The sequence below is a fragment of the Clinocottus analis genome, unplaced genomic scaffold, assembly GCF_023055335.1.
Source record: "Clinocottus analis isolate CAN_PGR_092001 unplaced genomic scaffold, fCliAna1.0.p SCAF_1, whole genome shotgun sequence".
NCBI lineage: Eukaryota > Metazoa > Chordata > Actinopteri > Perciformes > Cottidae > Clinocottus > Clinocottus analis.
Genome location: NW_027175820.1, coordinates 10,891,442 through 10,915,778, shown reverse-complemented (window position 1 = coordinate 10,915,778; position 24,337 = coordinate 10,891,442). Strand labels below are relative to the sequence as shown.

The following is a 24,337-nucleotide window of genomic DNA, read 5'->3' as shown; positions in this document are numbered from 1 at the left end:
TAGGCCCTAAACCATTCAGTGCTTTATAAACCAGCAGCAGGATTGTAAAGTCAATTCTTTGTTGGACAGGAAACCAGTGCAAAGACCTCAGAACTGGAGTGATGTGATCCACTTTCCTGGTCTTAGTGAGGACTTGTGCTGCAGCGTTCTGTATCAGCTGCAGCTTTCTGATTGACTTTTTACAGAGGCCTGTGAACACACCGTTACAGGAGTCAAGTCTACTGAAGATAAATGCATGGACAAGTTTCTCCAGATCCTGTTGAGACATAAGTCCTCTAACCTTTGATATATTCTTCAGGTGATAGTGGGCTGACTTTGAATTGGAGAACATTTTGGCACATCCAGATGTTGATTTCTTCCATGCATTTAGCCAGCCCTTGTATGGGATTATAGTCCCCTGGTGATATAGTTATGTAGATTTACCCACACTTTTTTGACTCGCAAGCTACCGTACTTTTAAAATGACCAAGTCAAAAAGATCTACCTACATTTAACGATTATATATATATATATATATATATATATATATATATATATATATATATATATATATATATATATACATATATATGTGTGTGTGCCAACCTATAGCGGATTGACAGTAGGCTTCGAGATGAGCCAGTTCTGTGCAGAATCGATCGCCGTGTGCAATGCATGCTGGTTAGATTTGTGTCCGACTTGATCCCGTTTTGCTCTGACGTCATGCACACATGGTCAACGTTAATCTCATATGAGCCAGGCGCTGCAGCGGCTCTCCACTGACTGCGTGGCGCAGTGCATGATGGGAAACGCCTGGCGGTCGCACATCAGAGAGCTGATTGGCTCTTAGACCTGACAGCAAACACCACGTGTTGTTTATACTGGCAGTTTACATCCCGCCTCGAGTGAACTCTGCAACGGCATTGGGGCTGCTGCATGTCATCAGTAAACAACAGACAGCACACCCGGACGCTGTGTTTGCTGAAGTCGGCAATTTCCACCATCGCAACCTCAAGAGTGTCCTTCCGAAATATCCTCAACACGTAAACTTTCCGACAAGTTGCAATGTTGTAGCAATGCATAGTGTATAATGATACAATGAACTATTCTCATATTTTATCACATCACAGCAATTATATTATCATATTATATCCTATTTACCATAGCAATATTATTATCATATTTTTGTGCAATACTGTTATATCTTTTATATTTTGTGCCTTATCTTTTATTTTTCTTACCATAAGTTTATTGTAAGTCTGTGTTAGGAGGACCGAGCAAAATAAGCTTTACATTATATAGAATACCTGTCTGTTATCTGTGCATATGACAATAAAAACATCTTGAATCTAGAATTGAAGCCATCTACAAGCTCATTGATTGAGATGCAAGAGAGGGCTGATGTGGAGGAAAACTTCTGAATAAATCTTGTTTCCCTGAAACTAAAGTTGGGAGGTGTTGATTCCATAAGAACAACTGCACTGTTATCTTGGTCTACGTTTCGGTTAAAAAAATAAAAATTCAAGTTTGTACCTAACAATTAAATCATTGATTAACATTGTTTTTCCTGACAGAGACTTAACATTTAATAAAGCTAAGTTTAATTATTTGGACAGACTGACGGGGAATTCATGTCACATTTGAAATATAGGTAAACTGTTTTACCCCTGACTTGTTCAGGCAAACTCCATCTGCCTTTAAAAGATGTATGCGCTCCCAGAAAAGGTAAAAATTGTTGATAAAATGGACTGGATGGTCAGTACATGCAGTTGACAGCCATCTGTTCAGTTCAGCCTGCTGAATCTTTCATCTCCTCTCCTGGCTGGTGGAAGATGGCCACTGATAAACACCTCAGCATTGACAGAGCTGACTGTGTTTAAAAAGTCAATCACGTCTCGCTTCAGAACTTCAGACTCTTGTTTCACATTATACAGCTTCCCGTATGCACAATGATGTTTTTCACTGTGGGATGGTCAGCCACAAAGTTCAAGATTTTGTCTCTCACGTCCGAGACCATATCCGTCGAAAAGCAGAGCATTTGGTATTCTTGCTGCATCACTGACATCTTTTACAGCATAGTAACCAACAAGCAGAGTCTCAGGCCCAGTCATGCCTTTTAAGTTCACATTTACTCTTAGTTCTTACCCTGCTTTGAGAAGATAGTTGCTTATCCAAATCAACAGATTTAGGGTCCTGCGACAATGGAGCAAGTAATTTTTCAAGTTGTAGGCTTGGTTGTTGAGCCGTTTTTTTGCTGGTTATACTTTGCCCAGCTATTCTCGGCTGTGTCCAGCTGCATGCAGGGGTTGAGGAGGAATTATCCCTGCGTGGTAGTGCGGGCCAGCCAGTCTCATCACAAATCTTTAGTCGTCCTCTCACATCCTGAGGGTATGATTTCCTCTTTGCACCGAGAAAGTTCCGTTAGCTGTGTCTTAGCTCGCACTTGTATAAGATTTTGAGCCCATGGTAATGTGGTATTGTTCTGACACAGTCCATTTAACTCCACGTTCACTTCTAGTAGATGGATTTTAGTTTCCAAGACTGTAATCTTCTGCAGGAGTTTGTGGTAGCCGTCTGTGGAGACTAATGGCATTTTGGTGCTACTAAGCTCTAACTTTGCTGCTAAGTAGCCTATAGCAATTTATCTTTGAACAAGAGGGATTATGGCAATAGCCTGTTAAATTTACAAAGAAATAGAGTCCCGGTGATTTTCAAGTGCCCAGGAGCTGCTGCTCAAAGAGTCTCACAGACGAAAAACAAGAATAGTCACAGTTTCCCCTATTTTCCTCCTTTTTTGGATGAGGGGGAAAAAGGAAAATAAACTGTCGAAATAATGTCGCTACACCTATGTAACTCTGTTTCATCGCATGCAGATAGATAGAAGGAAAAAATAGAAGTTTACATGCATAATAACACGCTGTTAGTGTGTCCTATGTGTGTGTGTCCTATGTATGCATGATCTGAAACTAATACAATTACCAATAAATGTGTCCATCTGCCTGCAAATGTTTAAGTGTAAGGGAAGGAAACGGCATTAATGAGGCAATGTTTGACAACAGGGTTAAAAAGAAATTCATAGACAACATACTTGAATTGAGTTTGAAGTACTTACACAGGACTCTTTGACCTTGTCTCTTTCAGAAGGAGGAAATAACGAGGGAAAGAACAGCATGTTTGGAGAGAGGCACAAGTGGGAATAGTGATTGGAGAACATAAACCGATAAGAGAGGAAAGAAGGGCGGGAGAGAGATTGTTGGGAACTGTGTTACTAGGATGCACACATACACACAAGCTTGTACACAGACATACTCCATGTGTACACACGGTGCTTACACACACACACACACACACACACACACGCACACATGCACACATGCACGCACACAAACACTACTTCAGGCATCAGAGACTCTCTGCCATTATGTGTTATGGCGTCGGAGGCAGATATGGCCGAATGGCTTTCTTAATTAAAACGATAAGAAGCCTAATTGCACTGGGCTTTCATCTCATTCTGAGGCATAAAAGAAAGTGAAGGCACACAGTGTGGAAAAAAAAGAAATAAAAACAGTTCAAGACTTTAAATGGAGGATGGAGGGCAGAGAAAACTTCCATCATGTCTTTCAGAGAGGAAGAACATGATATTAAGTGGCTCTGCAGAAAGCATCATCCTCTTTCAGAGTCATTAAAATTTCTTAAAATAAACACTACATTTGAAGTCCTTAATTATCATTTTTTCTTAACAGGAAAAACAAAATGGTGCAAAGAAGTGTGTTAGAAACAGTGTTTAAAATTCAAGCCACAGACATTTTTCAGAGTAACACAAAATTGCCTTCAGAGGCAATTTTGTTAGAGCGTGACATTTTAACATCTTAGTAGAACTCTAGTGATTGGCCTTCAGTCCTGCTGACATCTTTTGGGGTTCTCAAAGAAGTCGACAGCGATGTCATTCTTGACAATTCCAATAGTAAACCAGGCCTATTACATTGAACAAACTAGAGGAAAGAGGAGAACTATAAATAGTCTGCAGCGAGAGGGGACGAGTCAGTTGTAAAGGCAACTCTAAAGCTGTAAAATCAAAATACATCATAAAAAACTTTGCTTCCACACTGCAGAAAACACAAATATTACATTTTCCTTTCCTTGACAGGCAATATATTAACAAATTTTATAACACAAAAAAACACAAAATTTCTCCAACACAATTTTGAACGTGCAAAGTCTATTTAGTTTCATGGATGCATGTTATGCAGGTTAGATCCCTCTGGCTGCATCAGGCTGTTGGCTCTTCACCCACCAAGCAAACTGTTTGCCTTTTTTCCTCAGCACCCACTCATCGAACTGGCTGGCTGGAAGCAGCATGGGGACTCCCGACTGTGATGGTACCATTTCTGGAAAATGTGAACTATGATTTGACACAAATCAGAAATAGCTATTTGGTATTTTCCAAACTTTCCCCAAATAATGTATTGCTGTAATTAACTGATTTCTGATTGAGTTCATGAATGTGCTAAGGCAAACAATTTCATTGCAGAGGTCTTGGTCGATCATTCAAAACTACACAGGGACTATTCATAACGCACACGTGGCCTGGACATGTTTCTGTGCCTCGACAAAAAGTGCGAGAAAGAAAAGGGCAGAGTGTGACATATGACAAAGGTCAACGTCACAAAAACACTCCAGCCTGTTTACCACTAGCGTCGCCGCTGGAGGTGTCGAGGAAAGAGAGAGGCGACTGAAATTGCACAAAAATGTTTTGTTTTTTTTAGTTCTTCAGGACCTTCAAGCGGAAGCCCGTAACAGATTTCTGCTGTACCAGAAATAACTCTTATAGGAGTGTTTGTAACAGGATGTGATTTGAGGCTGACCTTGATTTCAGCACATGTGTTTTGTCTGCACACCCCACTCAACCCTGGAGATGTGGCTGCCATGTAGCCGGCTTTAGAGTATAGATATTTATCTATTAAATATAGTTATAGATATTTATCTTTTCTAAATATAGAATGGTTGCGCACGGAAAAGTGCGATATGGCAGAGATGCACTTCTGGAGATCAGAAAAGCTCACCTTCAGCTCACTTATCGCGCAACAGACTTTGATTTTGGATACGCAGAGACCCTAACAAACACAGCTGGGAAGGACCAACAACACATCACAGCCAACGGAGAGGGAGGAAAGGACGGCGTTGTGGCAAGAGAGGAGGGCTACATGCTATCTAAAGACTAGGGCTACTCAACGACCACTACTTAGCCTGTTGTTAGCTAATGTCCGCTCTCTCAAAAACCAGATGGATAAGCTGAGAACTAGGACTTACAACCCAGCGTGAGATGAGAGTATGCTGTGCTCTTATTTTCACAAAAAAACCTGACTTTCAGACAGCGTTCCCGACTCTACCATCCAGCTTGCAACACTTTGGCCGTGTCTACTACCGAACACTCGCGCACTTTGAGCACTGACTTTCAGTGCTTAGGGCGCCACACTGACAAAACCAGCAGAATCCAGCGCACTGAAAGTACCCGGATGGCGCACTGCAAACGGTCAAAACATTTAGTGTAAAACGATGGACACTACTCGCACTAAACGGGCGCCATCTTGGCTACGTAGCGGAAGAGGAGCCATTTCCTCAGACTGTAACAGTTATGGAAAAAGGAGCAAAACTTTCATTCATGGGTACAGGGTGTGGTTACAAAATAAAGTTGTCCAGTGGGCAGTTAACATTTTAAAGAATGTTAACTGTTAATAAAAACGGGCTACTAAATTAGACAAAAACATATTAGCACACTAGGGTTTTAATGATATACTGGTATCACTATATGCTGCATTATTACAATTGATGCTTATCATGCTGTGTAAATTGATTCATGGTATTAAAAACATTTGCATAAGGGAGTGTGTGTGTATGAGTTAAACTACATACAGGAGAAGTCAGGCTGCCCTGTTGTTGCAATATATATTCATTGGTTATCAGACATTATTCTGAAAGATAACAGCGGATGCTATTTTTAATTTAGTAGTTAACGCAACATGCTATTGTGCCGTTTAAAAAATAAATACATCTGATTTATAATTCTGTTCTCATTCCTATTAGGGCCATTGTGGACACTTAAGACACCAGTGGCTCCGTCACATCTCGAAAAACGCCACAGCGGCATTATTTAGATAAACCAACAACATATTGAGACTCGAAGCCGGCGCAGGTATTCAGATCACAGCGTATCTGTAGTGAGAGACGGGGAAGTGAAAAACCCGTCTGATGGACTTGCAGTCTGGACGGAGGGTTAACCAATTGTCAGTTGTATTTATTCAAACATTACAGCAGTGGTCATTGCTGACACACCTGATGAAGATCTGCACTCTAGTGAGTGCACCTTTATCGTTCAATTATAGGTGCATTGAAGCTACAGTGAAGTCACTGTATGCGAAATGCTTGTTCAAAATCCATTGAATAGCTCCAGAAATTACACGTTTTTCCTTTTCAGACATACTATTTATCAGCCATGTTGTGTTTATACATGTCTCTGCACTAGGATCACTTAAGTGCCTAAAGTGAGGAGATACTTCTCCTCGGCAAAAAGGCACAAGTGGAGTCAGTCTTTCACCACGCTCGGCAAGACCTAAACTCTCACACCACGGGGTTAAAGCTGAGTGTCCTCCATCATCACCGTGGAGAGGAAAGCCTTATCTGTAGATGTGAAAGGTCTACATGCGAGTTGTGCCTCTTCTCAGAGTGACTGTAAACACTTAGCATATATGAATATTAATGTTTCACATTAAAGCCCCGATGCCTAGATGGAAGAGTTAATGAGGATAAATAACAGACAGCCAAGCAGTGAAATCTCCGCTCTGACATTATTTATCATCCTTAACTTTTGTCACAGCTCTTTTTTTTTGTAATTAATATCGTACAAGAAAGCACTTTGCACTTGGATGAGTGATCTAATTTGTTTAATATAACGCCATTAAAGGAGCTTGAATTGCTTTATATTCGTGTGGCTGATTATATTCCTTGCTGGGTTGCCTCTCCACCAGCAGATAACAAGCTGAACTTGAGGATGGATGTCTGTCTTAGATCGGCCATGTTCATCAAGCAAACTACTTAACTGCCGTTTACATAGTCCTTCTCTGCACTGAATCACACTCATCTGATAGTCAACCAAGACACATCGGCTTCCAGAAAACAGCCGGCAATTATTCAGCCTGAACACTGAGCGAACCAGATTTCTAAACTCAGATTAGTTTCGCCTTTGGAAAGGGTAAATACACGTTCTTCCATCATAAATTGTCTTTTCCAAGGTTTTCTGCAGGAAAATATACAGCAAACAACATGGCAGTTGCTTTCCCAGTTTGCCAAACACTCCTGGAGTTTAGTGGATCATATGAAGCAGCGTTTCACTACCTGTACCTGCGACTGGTATTCATAAAACCCAGATCATCATGTGTTGACACCTAGGCTGTAAATGTTACAGGGGCGGCTGGTTTGAACATAATGCTGGGAGCGTGGGGTGTTGGTGAATCCCATATGGAGCTCTGACATTGGAGTTAGGAGGACACAATGTGACTTGAGGTTAAATCTGACATTGGGAACACTGAGTGGGATGGAGGCAGGGAAATGGAGAGCACAGCTGAGAGGAAAAAAAGAGCGATGCACAAACAACTAGTGATGGCTCTGCAGGACATGAGCCACACTTCTGTCTGTCTGTCTGTCTGTGGAGAATTTATCCTGCAGACCTGAAGCTCACCTTTCCAGCTGGGGTTACATCTCTATCAACCCCCCACACAAGCAGACACAGGCAGACCAACTCACACAATTTAACAAGAGGACTCACACGCACGCACACACGCACACATACACAAAATTTGACGTGTTTTAACGTTTGTGATTTGTTAAATGAAACGTCTATAGACAAAATTCAGCATCATACAGAACATTCATAACATATAATAAGGCTGGCAGGTGCATCCTAAAATACTTGTGCAAATGGTTTTAGTTGTAACCACAGAATGTCGACCAAATCATTTTGACACAATTATTGCCAAACTTGGCCAGTATTGTTGTTTTGGAGTAAGCAATTAGGAGTGTAAAATGGAGGTAGAATGACAGCCTTTTAGTCCCTTTGTTAACTTTTTTGATTCTGAGCATGAGTCTCTTTAAGTTAATCAAGTGAATAATTAAAGATCAGATAAGGCAGGGTTAACACACACACACACACACACACACACACACACACACACACACACACACACACACACAAACACAACTTCCGCTAAATCGCTAATGCCTCAGCTTACCTCTCTTCCCACAAGTCCTTATTTATTGATGTATTCATACATATAATTATGGTTTATTTCAGTGCATCATAATTCATTCCAGGTGGAGTACCAGGCTCTCTTGGTTGGAAGGTTACAACTAAAGCCACATCTATAACACTGATTTTAGTTCATCTCCCTCACCTTTTCCTCACCTGTGATGCACCCAAAGTATTTGCATGTGGACATCAAATCCAACTACAAAAAGCCCCTCGCTGTCTGCAGCTCTGGACGTCAGACACGCGATCACAAAACGAGGGCTTAAAAAGGCAGAAGCGGATCAATGTGTGCTGAGATGTTCATGAAGATGAGTGGAAAAAGAGAGCCCTCCGGAGAAGGTGACAGCTTGCCTATAGAGCTGCCAGTCATGCTACACAGCACCCGCCTGCACTGGAGAAGACACCTCTGTTCAGTTGAGAACTTATCGATCTAAACTCTCACGCTCTTCTCCACTTCTTATGCTCCACTTTTCTTCTCTTTCCCTTTGTGTCCTCTTCCTATTGGCCTGTCAGTCTCCCCTCTAAGCTGTATTTACTTCTCAGACTTCATCTTCTACTTTGTGTCATCCACACTGTGCAAACAGAATGGGTTTCAAGCAGGTTGCGAATGCAGCAGCCTGAAGTGCTCTATTTAATCCATCTTCGGATAAATGTGAGGAATGTGACTCCTTAACAGTAAGTGCATTTCCATCAACCTGTTTTTAGTGCAAATGCCTGAGAAATATTACATAAAAAGGTGGAAATGTTGATGTTTTGATCAAAATAAAAGCTGTCAAACTACAATGCAAACAGACTAAGCGAATACATAATAATGTACATGAAGCATGTCACTTAGACGCTTCCACTGAACCTTCAGATTCACAGCAGAGAAGAAAAAGACAAAACAAATCAGATTAGTAAGAAGTGATAAAAAGGCTGTAACTACTCAAAATGAACCACTCCTGACTCTTTTAAGTATCAAATCTTGATATGTTCTTTTCTTGAATGGTTCAACGGTACCCGACTGGAGAATAAGCACTGTTGATTTTCTGTAAATTGCTCGTACAGTTAAACAGAAACTAGTCTATTCTCTCACTGATGATCAATACAATAAAATACATTCTTAAAAAAATCTTTGTAATAATTCATACTAAACCTAGAAACAACATACCCGACAAACACTCCACATTATTTCTGTTGTAGATTAACTTTGTTCGTCCCGTAGATCTTAGATACATTATATCAAAAGAGCCATCAGATAACTGTAAACCTTTAGGGCTATCTTTTCAAACGCTAACATGTTGGTTCTGCACTCAAGCCAGAAGCTAGTTTGATAAATGGCACTTCTTGGCTCGAGTTGATTCTCTCAGGCTGCATACAAATTCTGACTGATGGAGCGTTGCAGCATGAGAGTAGATGTTGCCTCGGAGGAACAATTGAGGGCAGGAAAGTTCCTTCAACACTTCACTCTGGGCTTGTTCGTAGATGAATGAGATATGCATATCTTACTGTGTTTTTGTCTTATTTGTCATTCAAGTAAGTACATACATTTTGCCTCTGGAAAGGTACATCTTAGTCAGATCCCTGAAAAGCAGTCTCATTCTTAACACTGTTCATTTTCCACAGTAACATGAAGGTCAAACGCTGGATGTGGGAAAAATGAGAGACCAAAAGATTGATGGGAAGGTAACAAAAGTGAGCATTGGGGGTGTGGGTTTAAGAGTTTGTAAGTTTTTTTTTAAATAAAATGCTTGATGTTTAACAACAAAGAACAAAGATATTTCAACTGAACCACAGGTTAACGTTTTCGTAATCAGTCGGGCAAAACTGTCTGTTTAACCATAAAAATAAAAAATAAAGAAGTTGTTCTGTCAAGTGCTTGAAACGGCCACCTAACATTGTCTTAGCAAAAAATAATAAAAACTTAAATTTTTGGTACCATGGAAAAAATAACGGTTTCACATGTGTGTGTGTGTTTAAGTTGGCATCAGGCAACACAGGCAGGTGGGTGGGTAAGTAATGTGTTTGATACTTTCATATTGAGCAGACCATGGTGCGTGTGTGCGTGTGTGTGTGTGTGTGTGGGGCTTGAGGGACTAGTCTGTGGGGAGCTGATTGCGCAGCTCTCATTATGTGGCCAGTGGCTGTAATGGAGTGTGACAGCAGCGTGCTGTGCTCTGGATCTCTGTCCTTCCAGCCTGCAAAGCCAATTAAACACACTCTGCCCTGCTCTCCCACTGCTGTACCCAGCATCGCTCTCCATCATTTGCTCCTTCCTGGCTTCTATTCATCCCCACAACCCCTCTTCCTCCACCACCATCATCGGCTCTCCCTTAACCGTCGCTCGGCCTTACTTATCTGACCTTTTGTAGTGGACCCTCTCTACCTAAGCCCCACACATAGTTTCAACTCTTTCCTCACTGGTTTGATTCTGGCCTTTTATTGTCTGTTGTCTACACAGCATCAAAAGCTCCAATCGCTTCAGCCCTCCCTTCTGTGTCCCCGAGCTTCCCCTCACGCAAACCTCACGCCTGTCTCCCTGTGGCTTTGCAGTAAAGCAGAGCACCTTTGGGGGGGAGACAGAGAGAATTTCTGGGCTGCAGGGAGAGAAAGATGACAGCTTCCCTGTGTGCTGACACACACACACACACACACACACACACACACACACACACACACACACACACACACACACACACACACACACACACACACACACACTAAAAGAGGGGTAAGAGAAAGAGAGAGAGAGAGCAATACTTGGTTTCTCAAGACCCACAGCAGTCACAACCACTTAGGAGGAAAAATGCCCTGCAGCACCAAAAACACACATAGTCCATTTATCACTCCTTCATAGTCACCTAAAATGTGTGTGAGCACACACGCACGGATACACATGCAAACACGCACACACACACACACACACACACACACACACACACACACACACACACACACACACACACACACACACACACACACACACACATTACATTTCTGAGAGGGTGCTTACTGAAGTGGATTCCTGTTTTTTTAAGCGTTTAAAATCAAGCTCCTGAAAGTGTAGTCTGTACAAAAGACGAAGAAATCTTTTGACATCTTTCATCCTTGTGTGAATCCCGCTGACAGCACAACTCATGTAAATGCAATTAGTGGTACACTTCACTCCCTCCAAGGGAAAGTGTGTGTAGGCATGTACAGCGTTGAACGGCGAGTTGACAGAAAGGGAAAGAGGACAGGAGGGTTTGGTACCTGTTTTGAACCAGCCGTCATCAGTGAAAGACTCTGTGGTCTCTTGAGGTTTGTTCCAGTATTCCTTAAAGACAGACGGACCTCGAACTAAGAGCTGCCCTTCTTTCACCTCCAGACCTGGATGCACCTGCAATATTTTCAGAGAGATAAAGGGAGAGACCAAGATAGATGATATAGACAGTTTGAAAGAGTTGAGTGCACTATCCACTGGATGCAATAGCCGACATTTGCAAGGCAATAAATGCTGATTTGCATGCAGAGTAATGAAGGCAAAATACTGTATTTCCTTTGGAAATAGATAAACTGGCTTTTACAGTAAAATATGGAGTTTGAAATTCAAAACCAGTTACACTTCATGACATATTATCTGTTTTAAATGTACTGTCCGAGGATAAATCGGCTGAAAAATTGTTAGTTAATTTATTACCCGAGTCTCGAGGTGGTTGCCCTCCACAATTGCGCTGTTTGTTGTGTTATTCAAGACGATTCGGACTTCGACGCTGGGAAGTGGCAATCCTACGGCCCCTGTCAACAAATCAAGCAGAAACACACACACAAAACACGTCAGTACAAAGGGAAGGTAGACTATCGAAAGCAAGATGGGATCATTTGTGGTGCTTTTATCAAAGTTGAACATTTATAACCAACAGAGTGATTGACAATGTGCATGATTTCTACCTCACAAGAAGTGCTCTCCTTCAGGTGGCATTAACCTCTGTTTGCAGGCCATAACTTAGTCACTAAATGCTTTGCTGAGCTTGTAAAACACTAAACTGATCGCCATTCGTCTCAGTCACCACCAGTCAGTTGACTTGTACAGTAAAGGGAATTTCTGGGGCAATGCCCGAAGCAGCTGTTCACTTAAACATCAAGTAAACACCAAATAAGAGAAATCTTATAAACAGATACCAGACCCAGAGCACACTCCATGAACTTGTGATCTATCAGTCTCCGAATGTATCTGAACTGCAGCATACATGGCATGAAGTCAACCCATAATATACAATACCAATATCCCTTTCCTCAAACACTCACTCTCTACTTTGTTATGTCTTGTGCAGTTTCTGACTCAACTGTAGAATTCAGCCATCAGTCCAAACTACAGTCGAGTGTTTCACAAGGCTTTTTTTTTTGCAGCAAAGTTGCTTAAAATGTGATAATTGAACTGACAAATTATGAAATACAATAGGAACTGAGTGGCAAAACTAGTCATAACTGTGAGCTGCAGTAATGTTTAAGGGAAACTATCATTAAGAAATGTGTAAAAAAATGTTTAAAATTGAACCACCTGCAGCCTCCATCTTTGTGTGTGCGCGTGCATGTGTGCGTGCCTGTGTGTGTGTGTGTGTGTGTGTGTGTGTGTGTGTGTGTGTGTGTGTGTGTGTGTGTGTGTGTGTGTGTGTGTGTGTTAGCGCGCTTGTCTTGAGGCTATTATGACATTTCACAGACCACTGCTCTCCCAATAAAGAGCAGGTCAGGTCCTTATTAAAGAGTGATTCTCTCACTTCATATTGATCGTATCCACTCCAGTTCTGATTGGCAATGTCTATCACACATCATCACTTGCTCTCAGTCCAGCAGGGGAAAAAACAACTGACACACAGAAGTAACTAGAAGTTTCTCGTAAGACATGCAGGATGACAAACAAGCTCGAGTCAGACGGTTAGCTGAGCTGAATCCGGCCAAGTTATATGGACCAGTGCATCCTGAACTGCTGTATTCAGTGCGAACGAGGTTCCTTTGGAAGCTAACGTAGAGGTGGCTCTGCTATCTTATATTCATAAGAAAGACAGTTTGGAGGATGCAGTTGTCACATCTTGTTCAAGGACATTTCAGCAGTGCTGGTCGGACATTCAAATAGCTTCGGAAACCTTTTCCACCTGAAGCCTCTCACAATTTGTTGGCTGATTTATTGTCCCATAATTACTTGTGATAAATGATGTTATTGTAATCTTAAGAACATGTACATTATGATAATATAATAGCATAGTTCTGCAAGTACATCATATTCAGAATATCCTGAATAAATAAACAATAAATAAATAAAAGCACAAAATCAAAACAATGAATAAAATGCACCAGAGCTGTAGACAAGCCGAAATTGTAAAAATTATTGAAGTCATGCCCATATGTTAAATAATAAGTCAATATAGTAATTACTTTCCGTCATGGCATTGGATGGGCTGCATCTAACCATTTCTGTAACCTTTTTGAAACCGATAATCCCACATCCACACCCACTTTGCACCGCAAGAGCTGCGTGAAGGTGAGAAACGAGCCAGGGTTTGACATTCACGCTCTCGTTCTCTTTTTTTTCCATGACTACTACTTCTGTCACTACTGGGTGCAAAACAAGAAATGGTTTTATTTAGGATAGATCATCTGCAAATGTAAACTTAAACATATATATTCTTGCATAAAGTGACCCTAAACGTCTCAACATATGGGTCACCTGAATAAAAAAAGACCCCCATTGAGATCATGACTGTTGGGTTTAGACTAATTGATGTCAAGTGAAACTTCCTCAAAAGATATATTTCTTTTTAAGGATAATGCTGCTTTAACTTTACATTAGCTACATTTAATTAATCATAAAGATAGGCGGATTAAAAAATTACTCTATTTAGAGTAGTTAAAAAGTGCATGTTGGCAATGAACAGCAAGTTAAGGTAATAACTCTACAGTTTGTCTTGGTCTCCTTTTCTAAAAATGTTAGGCTCGCGTATTTTGTTTGAAACCCATCTAATCATCTGACAGTTTGTGTCTTTGTCCCGTCAGAATTCTTCGCAAACCTGCTACATTCCTGAATGCAACATGTTGAGTTGAAGGTTATTAGCTATTGGAATGATAGACGAAACTTTAAAAACGATACTGAAGGGAAACTGGATAAAGAGATTACAAAACAAAACGAAAACAAAAGTAAATCTCTCAACCTCTCATCTTCTTTTCTTGTGATCGGGTGAAGACGAGTAGACCGAGTAATCTTGCTTGAGTTCTTCACCCTGGCCGGCAAAAACATCTACAAAATGAGTTAGGGTTCATTTCAGGGAATCTCTCTTCTTGTCTACGGCCTCCTCTGTCATCATTTTTTTTATCTCACACCAGAAGCGATAGAAATCTTGTAGCATTTGGGTCTCGTTGATTCACCAAGATTGAGCGTCATTTTGTAGTACAGGCAGGTAATAATTGCTACATGCTCTGTGGAAAAAGGTCTATGTGGTGTGGAGAAGGGAACGACAAAGGTCCAGAAAGAATTTTTCTTCAGTTATTCTTTCAAGACGTTAATGAAAGACACAATGCTTTGGCTGGACGACATCAGGAGGAAACCAACACTTGTGCTGGAAAGTGTAACCCACCTATGCTGTCTTTATCAGTAAAAAAAAATAAAACAAGGCCCTTTAATGTAAAAAATATGAAAGAGATAGCAGTGAGAGATAATTATGAGATGAAAAAGAATACAGATGAACTAATCTAACATATATACAGTACATGTCAACAAAGGCGACATGACCTAGAAAGCCACACTGCTGTTAATCTGGAATGCTCTAAAACTGTAGGCTACACAACAAAATCGGGCCAATTAGATGCCCTAAATACAGCAAAAAAATATGAACACAAATGCATCAAATAAATGCGTAATACTGAGTATTAAGAGCTACTCAGTTGGCCGGGCAGAGGGCAAAAAGAAAAGAAAGTGAGTGTGTGTAAGAGAGGGTGACTCCACTGCACTACTCTTCTCAGAGTGTTTCCTGTGGTTGCTATTGATCCATTTTAACCTACTTAAAAACAAGACAAGAACACACTGACGCAAACAGGCACACGCTCATGCCTGCATACACTCACACCTATGCCCCCACACACACACACACACACACACACACACACACACACACACACACACACACACACACACTAACGTACACGCATCTTCCACAACGTCTGCAGTGGAAACATCAATAGAACCACAGCTATTCTTAATAATCACCAGAGAGGAATCAAACAAAGCCTGCTCAGTTTATACCTAACATTACCCGTCAAAAAACAAAACAATTCCCAAACAAAACAGCAGACACAGGACTACCCAATCCACGTGCAAGCTAATTAGCTTTACCTGTAAGAGGAAGAGTTGGCTGGGGAGCAGGAAAGGAAGGAGAATGGGGGGAGGGAGAGAATGGGGGGAGGACAGGACGAGACGTGAGAAGAAAGCAACAACCACCAGTGACCTCATTTCCAGACATTGCCTTTGTTTTTGTACATGTGAGGGAGGTGTTGATGGGATCATGGGGTTTTACCTGACATCACAGCAGAGAAAACTGCCAACGATCAAAACACAACACATGAAGGGAGGGAGGTAGAATATTATAATATATTATTAGAGAGATATTTGAGGGATATGTGATAAACAAAAGGAAGTTACCAAGTGTGTGGTCACACCAAGAGCTTGGTTTCTTTTATCAAAAGTCCAGAATAATCCACGAAGGTTGGCTGAATCAAACCAGCTGTCATTACTGCGGTTGCATCATATTTGTAAACCCAGGCAATAAGATAAAAGATGAATTGTGGGTATATCCAGTCAGTAAAGCTTGTGTACCTGGGATGCGTGAGCCCCTGAGAGGGTTGGACAGTGCCATCCCGATCTCTGTCATGCCGTAGCGTTCCAGCAGTGTGTGTCCTGTAATCTCCTCCCAGCGCTGCAGAGTGGGAAGAGGGAGAGCAGCCGAACCCGAAACCATCAGCCTAGAGAGAAAGAGAGAGAGAATTAAAATCTAATTTAAAGTCTAACAGGACTGGAAATTAGCAGGAGTTCAAAGAGTTAGTTAGAATTGTGTCCATGGTGTTCCACATGGATACAACTTTGCACGATTTGATTAAAAAACAAAAAGTAGAACCCCATATTGTCATTTAACAGCCAACAAATGTGGTGAATGTGGACACTCGGAAAACAATGATGACATAACACATGTAGCAATGTAGAAATTAGTAAAAGATTAAACGTCGTATTACATTATATCTGGGCATCATCAAAACACATCAAGGGGAAATAAAACATGCTCTGAAATCAATTGTCGGTCGCTATTCGAATAATGCACACATTTAGACGCCAGCTTCATTGTTTCTTGACGCAGATAGTACAAGTGTCTGAAACTCCGCAGGAGGGATAACACCATTCTTCCATTTTGACGACAGTGCTGGTGATGAAGAGCTCTGTCTGCGGCTTTGGTCCCAAATCTCTTAAAGGCACTTAATTATTCAGATCTGGTGACCGCAAGGGCCATAGCATGTGATTCATATCATCATTCATGAAAGACATACATACATACGTACGTACGTACGTACATACGTACATACATATATATATATACATATATATATATATATATGCATACATCCATATATACCCATGAGTAAGCTGTCTGCCATTGATCCCACAGTGAGTACCTGATCCTCTCTTTGCAGACTGCTTTGACAAAGTCTTTGACGTGAGGCTGTGTGAAGTGATGATCATAGTACTGGATCAGCTTAGAGTAGATGGTTGGCACGGCCATGAACACATTAACCAGGGGAGCCTTGGAGCTTAACAGCATCTCCCACACCTGGAACACAGAGAGAGAGAAGTACAACATATAACTGAACAGGGAGGAAGGCAGATGGAGATAAGGAAAGGCAGAAAGGAAAGAAGTTTATCCAATGGACATGGCGATGCAAACTAAATTATCACATGCAGACTCATTCCATTTGCACATGTGAAAGTGCCGTTTTATTCTTTTATTTGATGTAAATGGCAGAGTAAGGTCCGGCCAGTAGTCTCATTATAAACCTGTCAACACAACAGTAAAGAAAAGACAAGAAAAAAGATTTGTAGATTTGCAAAGGTCAGGAGGAGGAAAACAGCCGACCGCTGTAGGGCTGAGCAGGCATGTTGGCCAGTTTGAAGGATTTCTGTATTGCTACTTTTGAAAAATGTGATTGTTGGCTGTTACAGAAGGAGCCACTCATATCACATTAGCATGCTGCTTTAGACATACAGGTTATAATGTGCATAAGCATACACTGTGAACTACTGCCATGCTCATATACACACACTGTTCAATTATCACATAAACTCACTTGTGCAAGGACAAAGCTTTTTTACACACCCCGCCCCACCCACTCTATCCCCCCCACAGTAGACGATGGGAGGATGGGACGACATCATGAATTAAGCGAAGGTGAACGACAGCTTCTCCCCCCTGGGAGACGAACACTCCTCCCCTACTGTCTCCCCTTCCCCTCCTCTCAGTCTACTTATCCTCTCAGTCTACTCTTCTTCTTCTTCTTCTTCTTCTTCTTCTTCTTCTTCTTCTTCTTCTTCTTCTTCTTCTTCTTCTTCTTCTTCTTCTTCTTCTTCTTCTTCTTCTTCTTCTTCTTCTTCTTCTTCTTCTTCTTCTTCTTCTTCTTCTTCATTCTACCTCCATTCCCCAAGTGCTTCTTTTTCATTCCATACCTTCAACTCTGACCCCAAAGCTTCCTTTCATCTTTCTTTCTTCCCTCCACCCTTTGCGTCCTATCTCACATTCACTTACCTCCTTTCTCCATTTCGTAATTTCCTGCTTCGCTGCCTCTGCATTCTCTCGCCCTCTCTCTTTTTCGCTCTCTCACCTACACACATACTCATAGACAGAGAGATGCAGTCTCTCCCCTCATCCATCTCACCTACAGAAGCACCATATCCTTCTTAATATGCCAGCAATTTCTAAACTCTTCCTTCCACTCCTCCTTTGAGACACCTCGCTGTTCACTCCCCTAATCTATTATCTATCTAACTTCTCTCACCTCTTCTGCCGAATAAACACACATAAATGAAATTGATAGACAAATACAGCTGAGATGATCTCACAATATCCTTACAAGTTGATATAAAAATGGCGGGCGTTCACGGGTCACCAGTAAACATACGGAATAGAACTTTGTGCAGAGACATATTATTAACCGAGTGTGCCCTGACCATTCTGGGTGGTGTCTATCAAGTGCAGTGGAGCGCTTCCACCAAGTCCAGTCTGGAAGGGAAAGCAAGGCAATTTATGTCCATCACAGAGTTGAACTCCACCTAGGGGACATGATGTGATGAGAGCAGAGGGCCATGGCCTGCATCCGAAACAACTCTATGTTCTACGCAGGCCTCAACAAGGGACTCCAAAATAATTGCTAATTCTTCCTGAAAAGGACTGGAGGCTGAACATTGAAGAATCTGAAGCACTGAGTATTGAAAACTGTCAGGTATCAAAAGTTGGCATTGATGCTTTGTCAGATTTTTTATTCAATTAACTTTTAGCCTTTTTCTTTGATCACCAAAGTTGAAAGGGTTTATCCTCTGACGATCATGAATGTTTATACCTAATGTTATGACAATAAATCTAGAAGTTGTTAAGCAATGTCCCTGCATACATTTCGACTTTATGCCGCTTGGCACAAGAGGAGAGGAGGAGATCACCAAAACCAGTGGGTATCATCCTCAGGGGGCCATGAATGTCTTTATAAAATGTCACAGGAATCCATCCAATAGTTGCTGAGTCAGGACCAAATTAATGGACAGACCAACTACTGTATGAAGACATTGTCATCTCTTGAGAAAAAACACTAAAGTGCTGCATCTTCCTGTGCTAGTCTTGTCCCACCTAATGAATGACAAATTACTCTTATTAAAAATATCAATAATCTTGGTTGAGTTGTGTATATGTAAATGAGCTGTTTCCTCAGTTGAGTCAGTACAGTAGGGATTGAAATAAACAAAACAACCTGACCAGTGCTGTGTGACCCCCGAGGTCACACAGCACTGGTCAGGTTAGCACACAGCACCCCTAGGTTTACTAGGCATCTGCTCCCGTCAGTCTGCAGCAGCACACGGAGAAATAGACATTCTGTATGTGCGTTTTACTGGATCACAATTCCTGCACTGAAAATGTTTGTCACTATCTCCAGGCAAAATCAGAAAAAAATCAATGCCGGCCTCTGCTGCCTGGGCTACCCTTCAGAGATCTTAGGGGATAGAAGACACAGACTATCGATCACTTCATCAATGTACTGTTACTTCAGGAGGACGAGAATAAAGACTTTTTTTCTGAGGGTGAGAGGAGGGGTTTTGTGATTTGGTACACAAGGTCAGGGATAACAGCGGAATACTGATATAACAGTGAAGCAATACCCATGTTGACAGATGTGTCCTTTAAAGACCTTTCCTTTCCATATACCTTCACAGCCTCAGCTGCAGAGGACCTGACATACAAACAAAACCACACATACATTAAAAACATGTGCAGCTATACCATGATATTTCAAAGCCGCACACACACGCGCGTACACACACACACACGTACACACACACACACGCACACACACACACACACACACACACACACACACACACACACACACAAACACACACTCTTAGTACCCCATCTTCCCCTCCTTTCTCAGGGCCAAACAAGCACCATCATCCTTCAATGTCAGCTCATCGATTGATCTGCTGCTTAAGCCCCTGCCGTGAGTCGGCATTGGTCAGATACAAAGCCACACAAGGCAATTCATCACTAAGCCCCAAACACTTAGTTTGACAGTCAGAGCGGGGAGAGGAAGAGGAGGAGGAGGAGGAGGAGGAGAAGGAGGAAGAGGCGAGACTGATAGGAGAGAGGAGATGAAGCGGGGAGAAAGGAGGAAGAAGAAAAGTGGGAAAGGGAAACACCGATAGAAAAAGAGGGATTGATGGGGAAAAAGCTGAATGTCTTTTTAAGCTCAGCAGCACCGTGCCCACACAGAACTTCTACATCTGAAATACGTCTCATAGTCACTGCCTCTTTTGTTCAGGGGTGTTAATGAAAAGGTGTAATGTATCAAGAAAAAGAGTTAGAACAAGACAGAGAGGGAGACGGAGTGCAGTTGAGACCTTCTGAGGCTGGAATTCAGGCAGCATGACGCAGGTGGCGCCCACCCAGAGCGGGCACAGCAGCTTGTTCACGATGCCATGCACATGGTGGAGCGGCAAGGTGTGGAGGATGACGTCGTCTCTGGACCACGCCCACTCTGAAAGCAGACACTGGACCTGAGGGTGAGGGGGTAAGCAGAGGAAGACAGACAGGAGGGGGGTCAGCAACCTCAATCAGTTGCTGATATTTGTCTTGCCAGGTTTCCTACTAAACTGCTGTATTCAAACAGTAATTAGTCATTTCCTGCTGCAGCAAGAATTACTTCTGACAACCGCAGGGAAGAGTGAATTTGGTTGCAGTTGGCGAGCATAATAATAACTCAAGATCATTATAATCCAACTGCATTATTATTCTACTGAGACTCCTGTTGAGACTCCAGGTGGCAGCGTGCACGCTGTGTGTGTGTGTGTGTGTGTGTTCATGTGTTTGTTTCTATGTTTAATCCATGTGTGCCTTGGTTTGTATAGCAGGAGCTATCAGCTGGTCTTGTATTGTCGTCTTCGAATTAAGATTTACGATACTTTTAATAATCAGTACCGCTTTCCTTTTAGAACGTAGTTTGCAGGTGAAATTGTTAATAAATTCTAAATTGTGTTTATTTGTCCTTGACTCTCTCTCTCTAACCCTGAGTTAAGTAATGAAGGATATAAACGTACATTTTATTCATACTTGCACTAAAAGCACAATTTGGTCTTGTACAACATACAACGCCCTCTATCCTTGATTCAAATATGGAAGACAAAAACTCCACTAACTCTCTATTAAGTTTAATTTAGTCACCAAAATTAGATTTGATTAAGGACGGCATGGCAACAGATTGAACTTCAATCTTGTGTTGCTGAATCCACTTATTTTATTGCTTTGCAATATGCACGGGAACTGTGTCCGTATAAAGAGTTTTATGTTTTCTTTGCAAGTTTTCTTTACGTTTTCATTCACATGAACCTGACAGAGCTGCTTTCAAGGAACTGTGACAACCTGATGTTGTTGCCTTCCAGGAAAACAGACAGAATCAATTAATCATCCTCACTCACATCCCTGAGCCAACCTGAGACATATGAAGCTCTGCCTTCTTTCAGATGGATTTAATTTTCCACACTATTGAACATGTAGGTCAATTTTAATAAAAAAATATACAGGAAAATCTTCAGGAGATCTCTAATGGCATAAATTAGTGATTATTCAGAAAGCTTGACTGGAACAAAAGAGGACTGACGCTAATCAGGGAGTCAAATGTGGGTGTGGGGATGTCTAAACACTTGAAACATGCATATATTTTACATGTCTCCATTTGTTGGAGCTCTGGATAGTGACTTCACCGCATGAAACAGCAAACGTCATGTTTTAATTGGCCAAAATCAAATTGAGAAGACAAACATGAACAGCATGAAAAAGATAATGTAAATTTAGCAATTAAGGGGGAAAAATGTATTCCTGACTCTGAAGTCACTGATGTCTGAGCTCGCTAATGCACCTGTACACACCAACAAGGAGCATTTAGAGCCCCCAATATTCTGATGACTGCAAACATAGTATGTTAATATATTTGCTAGAATACAATTTAAAAAATGTAAGTTGGATGAAGTGCCTTGTATAAATGTGACATCAACCAACAAAAAATATTGTATATTGAATGTTTTCAAGAAGGGGTACAGATAGAAAGGGTTCACACACAACACACACAGCTTGTTATTTTAAATCCATAAGCACAAGATGTCCTACTGCAATGTCAAAGGTTTGAACCAATCAGTGCTTGTTATTCAAGTATTTGTTTTAGTGTTATTCAATTAAAATAATTTATAAAGTATTTCACAAATGATACAAAAAATATAATTGTAATTTAAATCTTATAATACTACTACACAACTGAAGAGAACACAATAATCAATTATTTTTGCACAATAATGTCAAATGTACAAAAATGGGCTCTTGAGTGTGGGTGAAATCAGTTCTAAACCCTAAAAAAGAAAACGTTGTTGAGTGCCAGAATCTTCAAGAAAAGGTAGGTTTTAAGAAGACATTTCTAAAGCATGTTTTTGGAATATGAGTCTATGATTAAGAAGGAGTTGAAATGTAATTGGCTTCATCTCCCATGTAAGTATGGTTTAGAAAGCAACATTTACCATGGCGTGGATGCTTCTGTGTGTATGTAGAACTCCCTTGGGTCTCCCTGTGGTACCACTGGTGTAGATGATCATAGCTGGCCGATCAGCCCAGTCTGTGATGTCTCCTGTCTCCTCCTCTTGGTGGTCTGCCCCTTTGGAAGTGCCCAGGTTTGAAGTGGAGGGCAGTGTCAGACATGGCAGCCCCAACCTCTGTGCCAGTGGCTCAAGAGTTTCAGCGTAGGGATGTCCTGCCACCAGCAGTGAACTCTGGGAGTCAGAGATGATGTACTCCAGCTCAGATTCAGGGTGTTTATGGTAGAGTGGCACTGCCGTCCCACCACTCATCCAAGCAGCCCACTGTGCCACTGTATAAGAAGCATCATTAGCACACAGGAAGGATATTCGTTTTCCTTCCAGACCCCCAAAGTCAGAGTTGAGGGCGGTGCTGATTTCACATGCAAGACTTAGGCTGCTGCTGTACAACTGCTTGTAGCTGTGGTCGCCGCTGCTGTCGATGATCGCAAGCTTATCTCCAAATGCTGGGGCTCTTTTAAACACTGGCTTTTGGTTTATCCTTGACGGCGCTGAAGTCCATCTATGTGCCCCTCTTTGAACCACAGTTACCAGTAGCCATTGTCCTGGCTTTGATGGGCTATACGTTTTGTTAAGAGTGGCTTTCCTGTGAGGTAATGTCCACTTTAGAGAGCGGCAGGCAGCAGCAACACGTCCAGACAGCATGTTTGAGATTTTAAGACCCTCTGGGGTCAGAACATCAAGACAGCTCCATCCTCAGCCTCTTGCACACTGCTTATATCAGACATCTGTGAATTAAGAGGTAAATAAAGCTTAGTTTTATCAAGCAGCACACGTTTGATCTATATATGTACTCTTCCTTTTCTTTCATTCATTCATATTTAACACAAACTCATTATACATGGCTTCAATGTATTGCTAACATTGAAGCCATATATATATATATATATATATATATATATATATATATATATATATATATATATATATATATATATATATATATATATATATAAAACTTTAAAGCATTGTGTGCAGAGAGAAGTGTCAGACAACCAAAAGTAACTTGTGTGTAAACTCTTCACCAGTATGACGAGTCAGTGATAACACGTCCACTTTATCGCGGATTCGTTCGTTGTTCTTTTTGTCGTTCACGTTATTAGTGACGTCACAGCAGATCACGTTGAGCCGTTAACCGTAAACGTTGCAGTGACATTTGCCATTTACTTAACGTAAGGTAACTGTCAGGGACGGACAGCAGAGAGCCCTGATACTGACCGAGATAGCGGCAACAAAATGGACAAAATCTCCGTCCGACAGCAAATACTACATGAATATTTCTAAAGTATTGTCCATGTTTCACCGCTGAAAAACTACTGTAATTCTAAATTACCTTACCCTAAATATGAGCCGTACCGTCATGTTTTGAAGGACGGTGCAACAGCATTAGTCTTCCGACGTGAAACTATTTGCTTCAAAGGTTCCTGCCTCTTAAGTTCACTGCAAACTCAGCTATGAAGTGACACCTGACTTTAAAAATGTTCTTGGTTCTTGGTCCAAGAACATTGTGTAACTTTAAAGACTTTAATGACGTTTCACCTTCGTAACTTAAGGACGTTACACTTTTATTCCCATATATATATATATATATATATATATATATATATATATATATATATATATATATATATATATATATATATATATATATATATATAGTAATGTTT

General features: G+C 41.2%; 1 protein-coding gene across 3 annotated transcripts in view; it reads right to left on the bottom strand.

Annotated features, from left to right (window-relative positions):
• Positions 1–24,062, bottom strand: part of acsf3 (acyl-CoA synthetase family member 3) — a 31,741-nt gene extending 7,679 nt beyond the window's left edge. For 2 of the 3 annotated variants that reach the window (XM_068580240.1, XM_068580223.1), the window contains exons 1-7: positions 24,009–24,062; positions 22,596–23,398; positions 20,433–20,588; positions 16,952–17,106; positions 16,104–16,249; positions 11,940–12,037; positions 11,513–11,639 (exon numbers count right to left, since the gene is read on the bottom strand). In XM_068580240.1, the coding sequence (XP_068436341.1) occupies positions 11,513–11,639; positions 11,940–12,037; positions 16,104–16,249; positions 16,952–17,106; positions 20,433–20,588; positions 22,596–23,315 (1,402 nt within the window). In that variant the 5' untranslated portion in view covers positions 23,316–23,398; positions 24,009–24,062. Of the gene's footprint in view, positions 1–11,512; positions 11,640–11,939; positions 12,038–16,103; positions 16,250–16,951; positions 17,107–20,432; positions 20,589–22,595; positions 23,399–23,888 lie in introns of all 3 variants that reach the window. The other variant, XM_068580231.1, reaches the window with a different exon arrangement.
• Between the last annotated feature and the right edge of the window lie 275 nt (positions 24,063–24,337).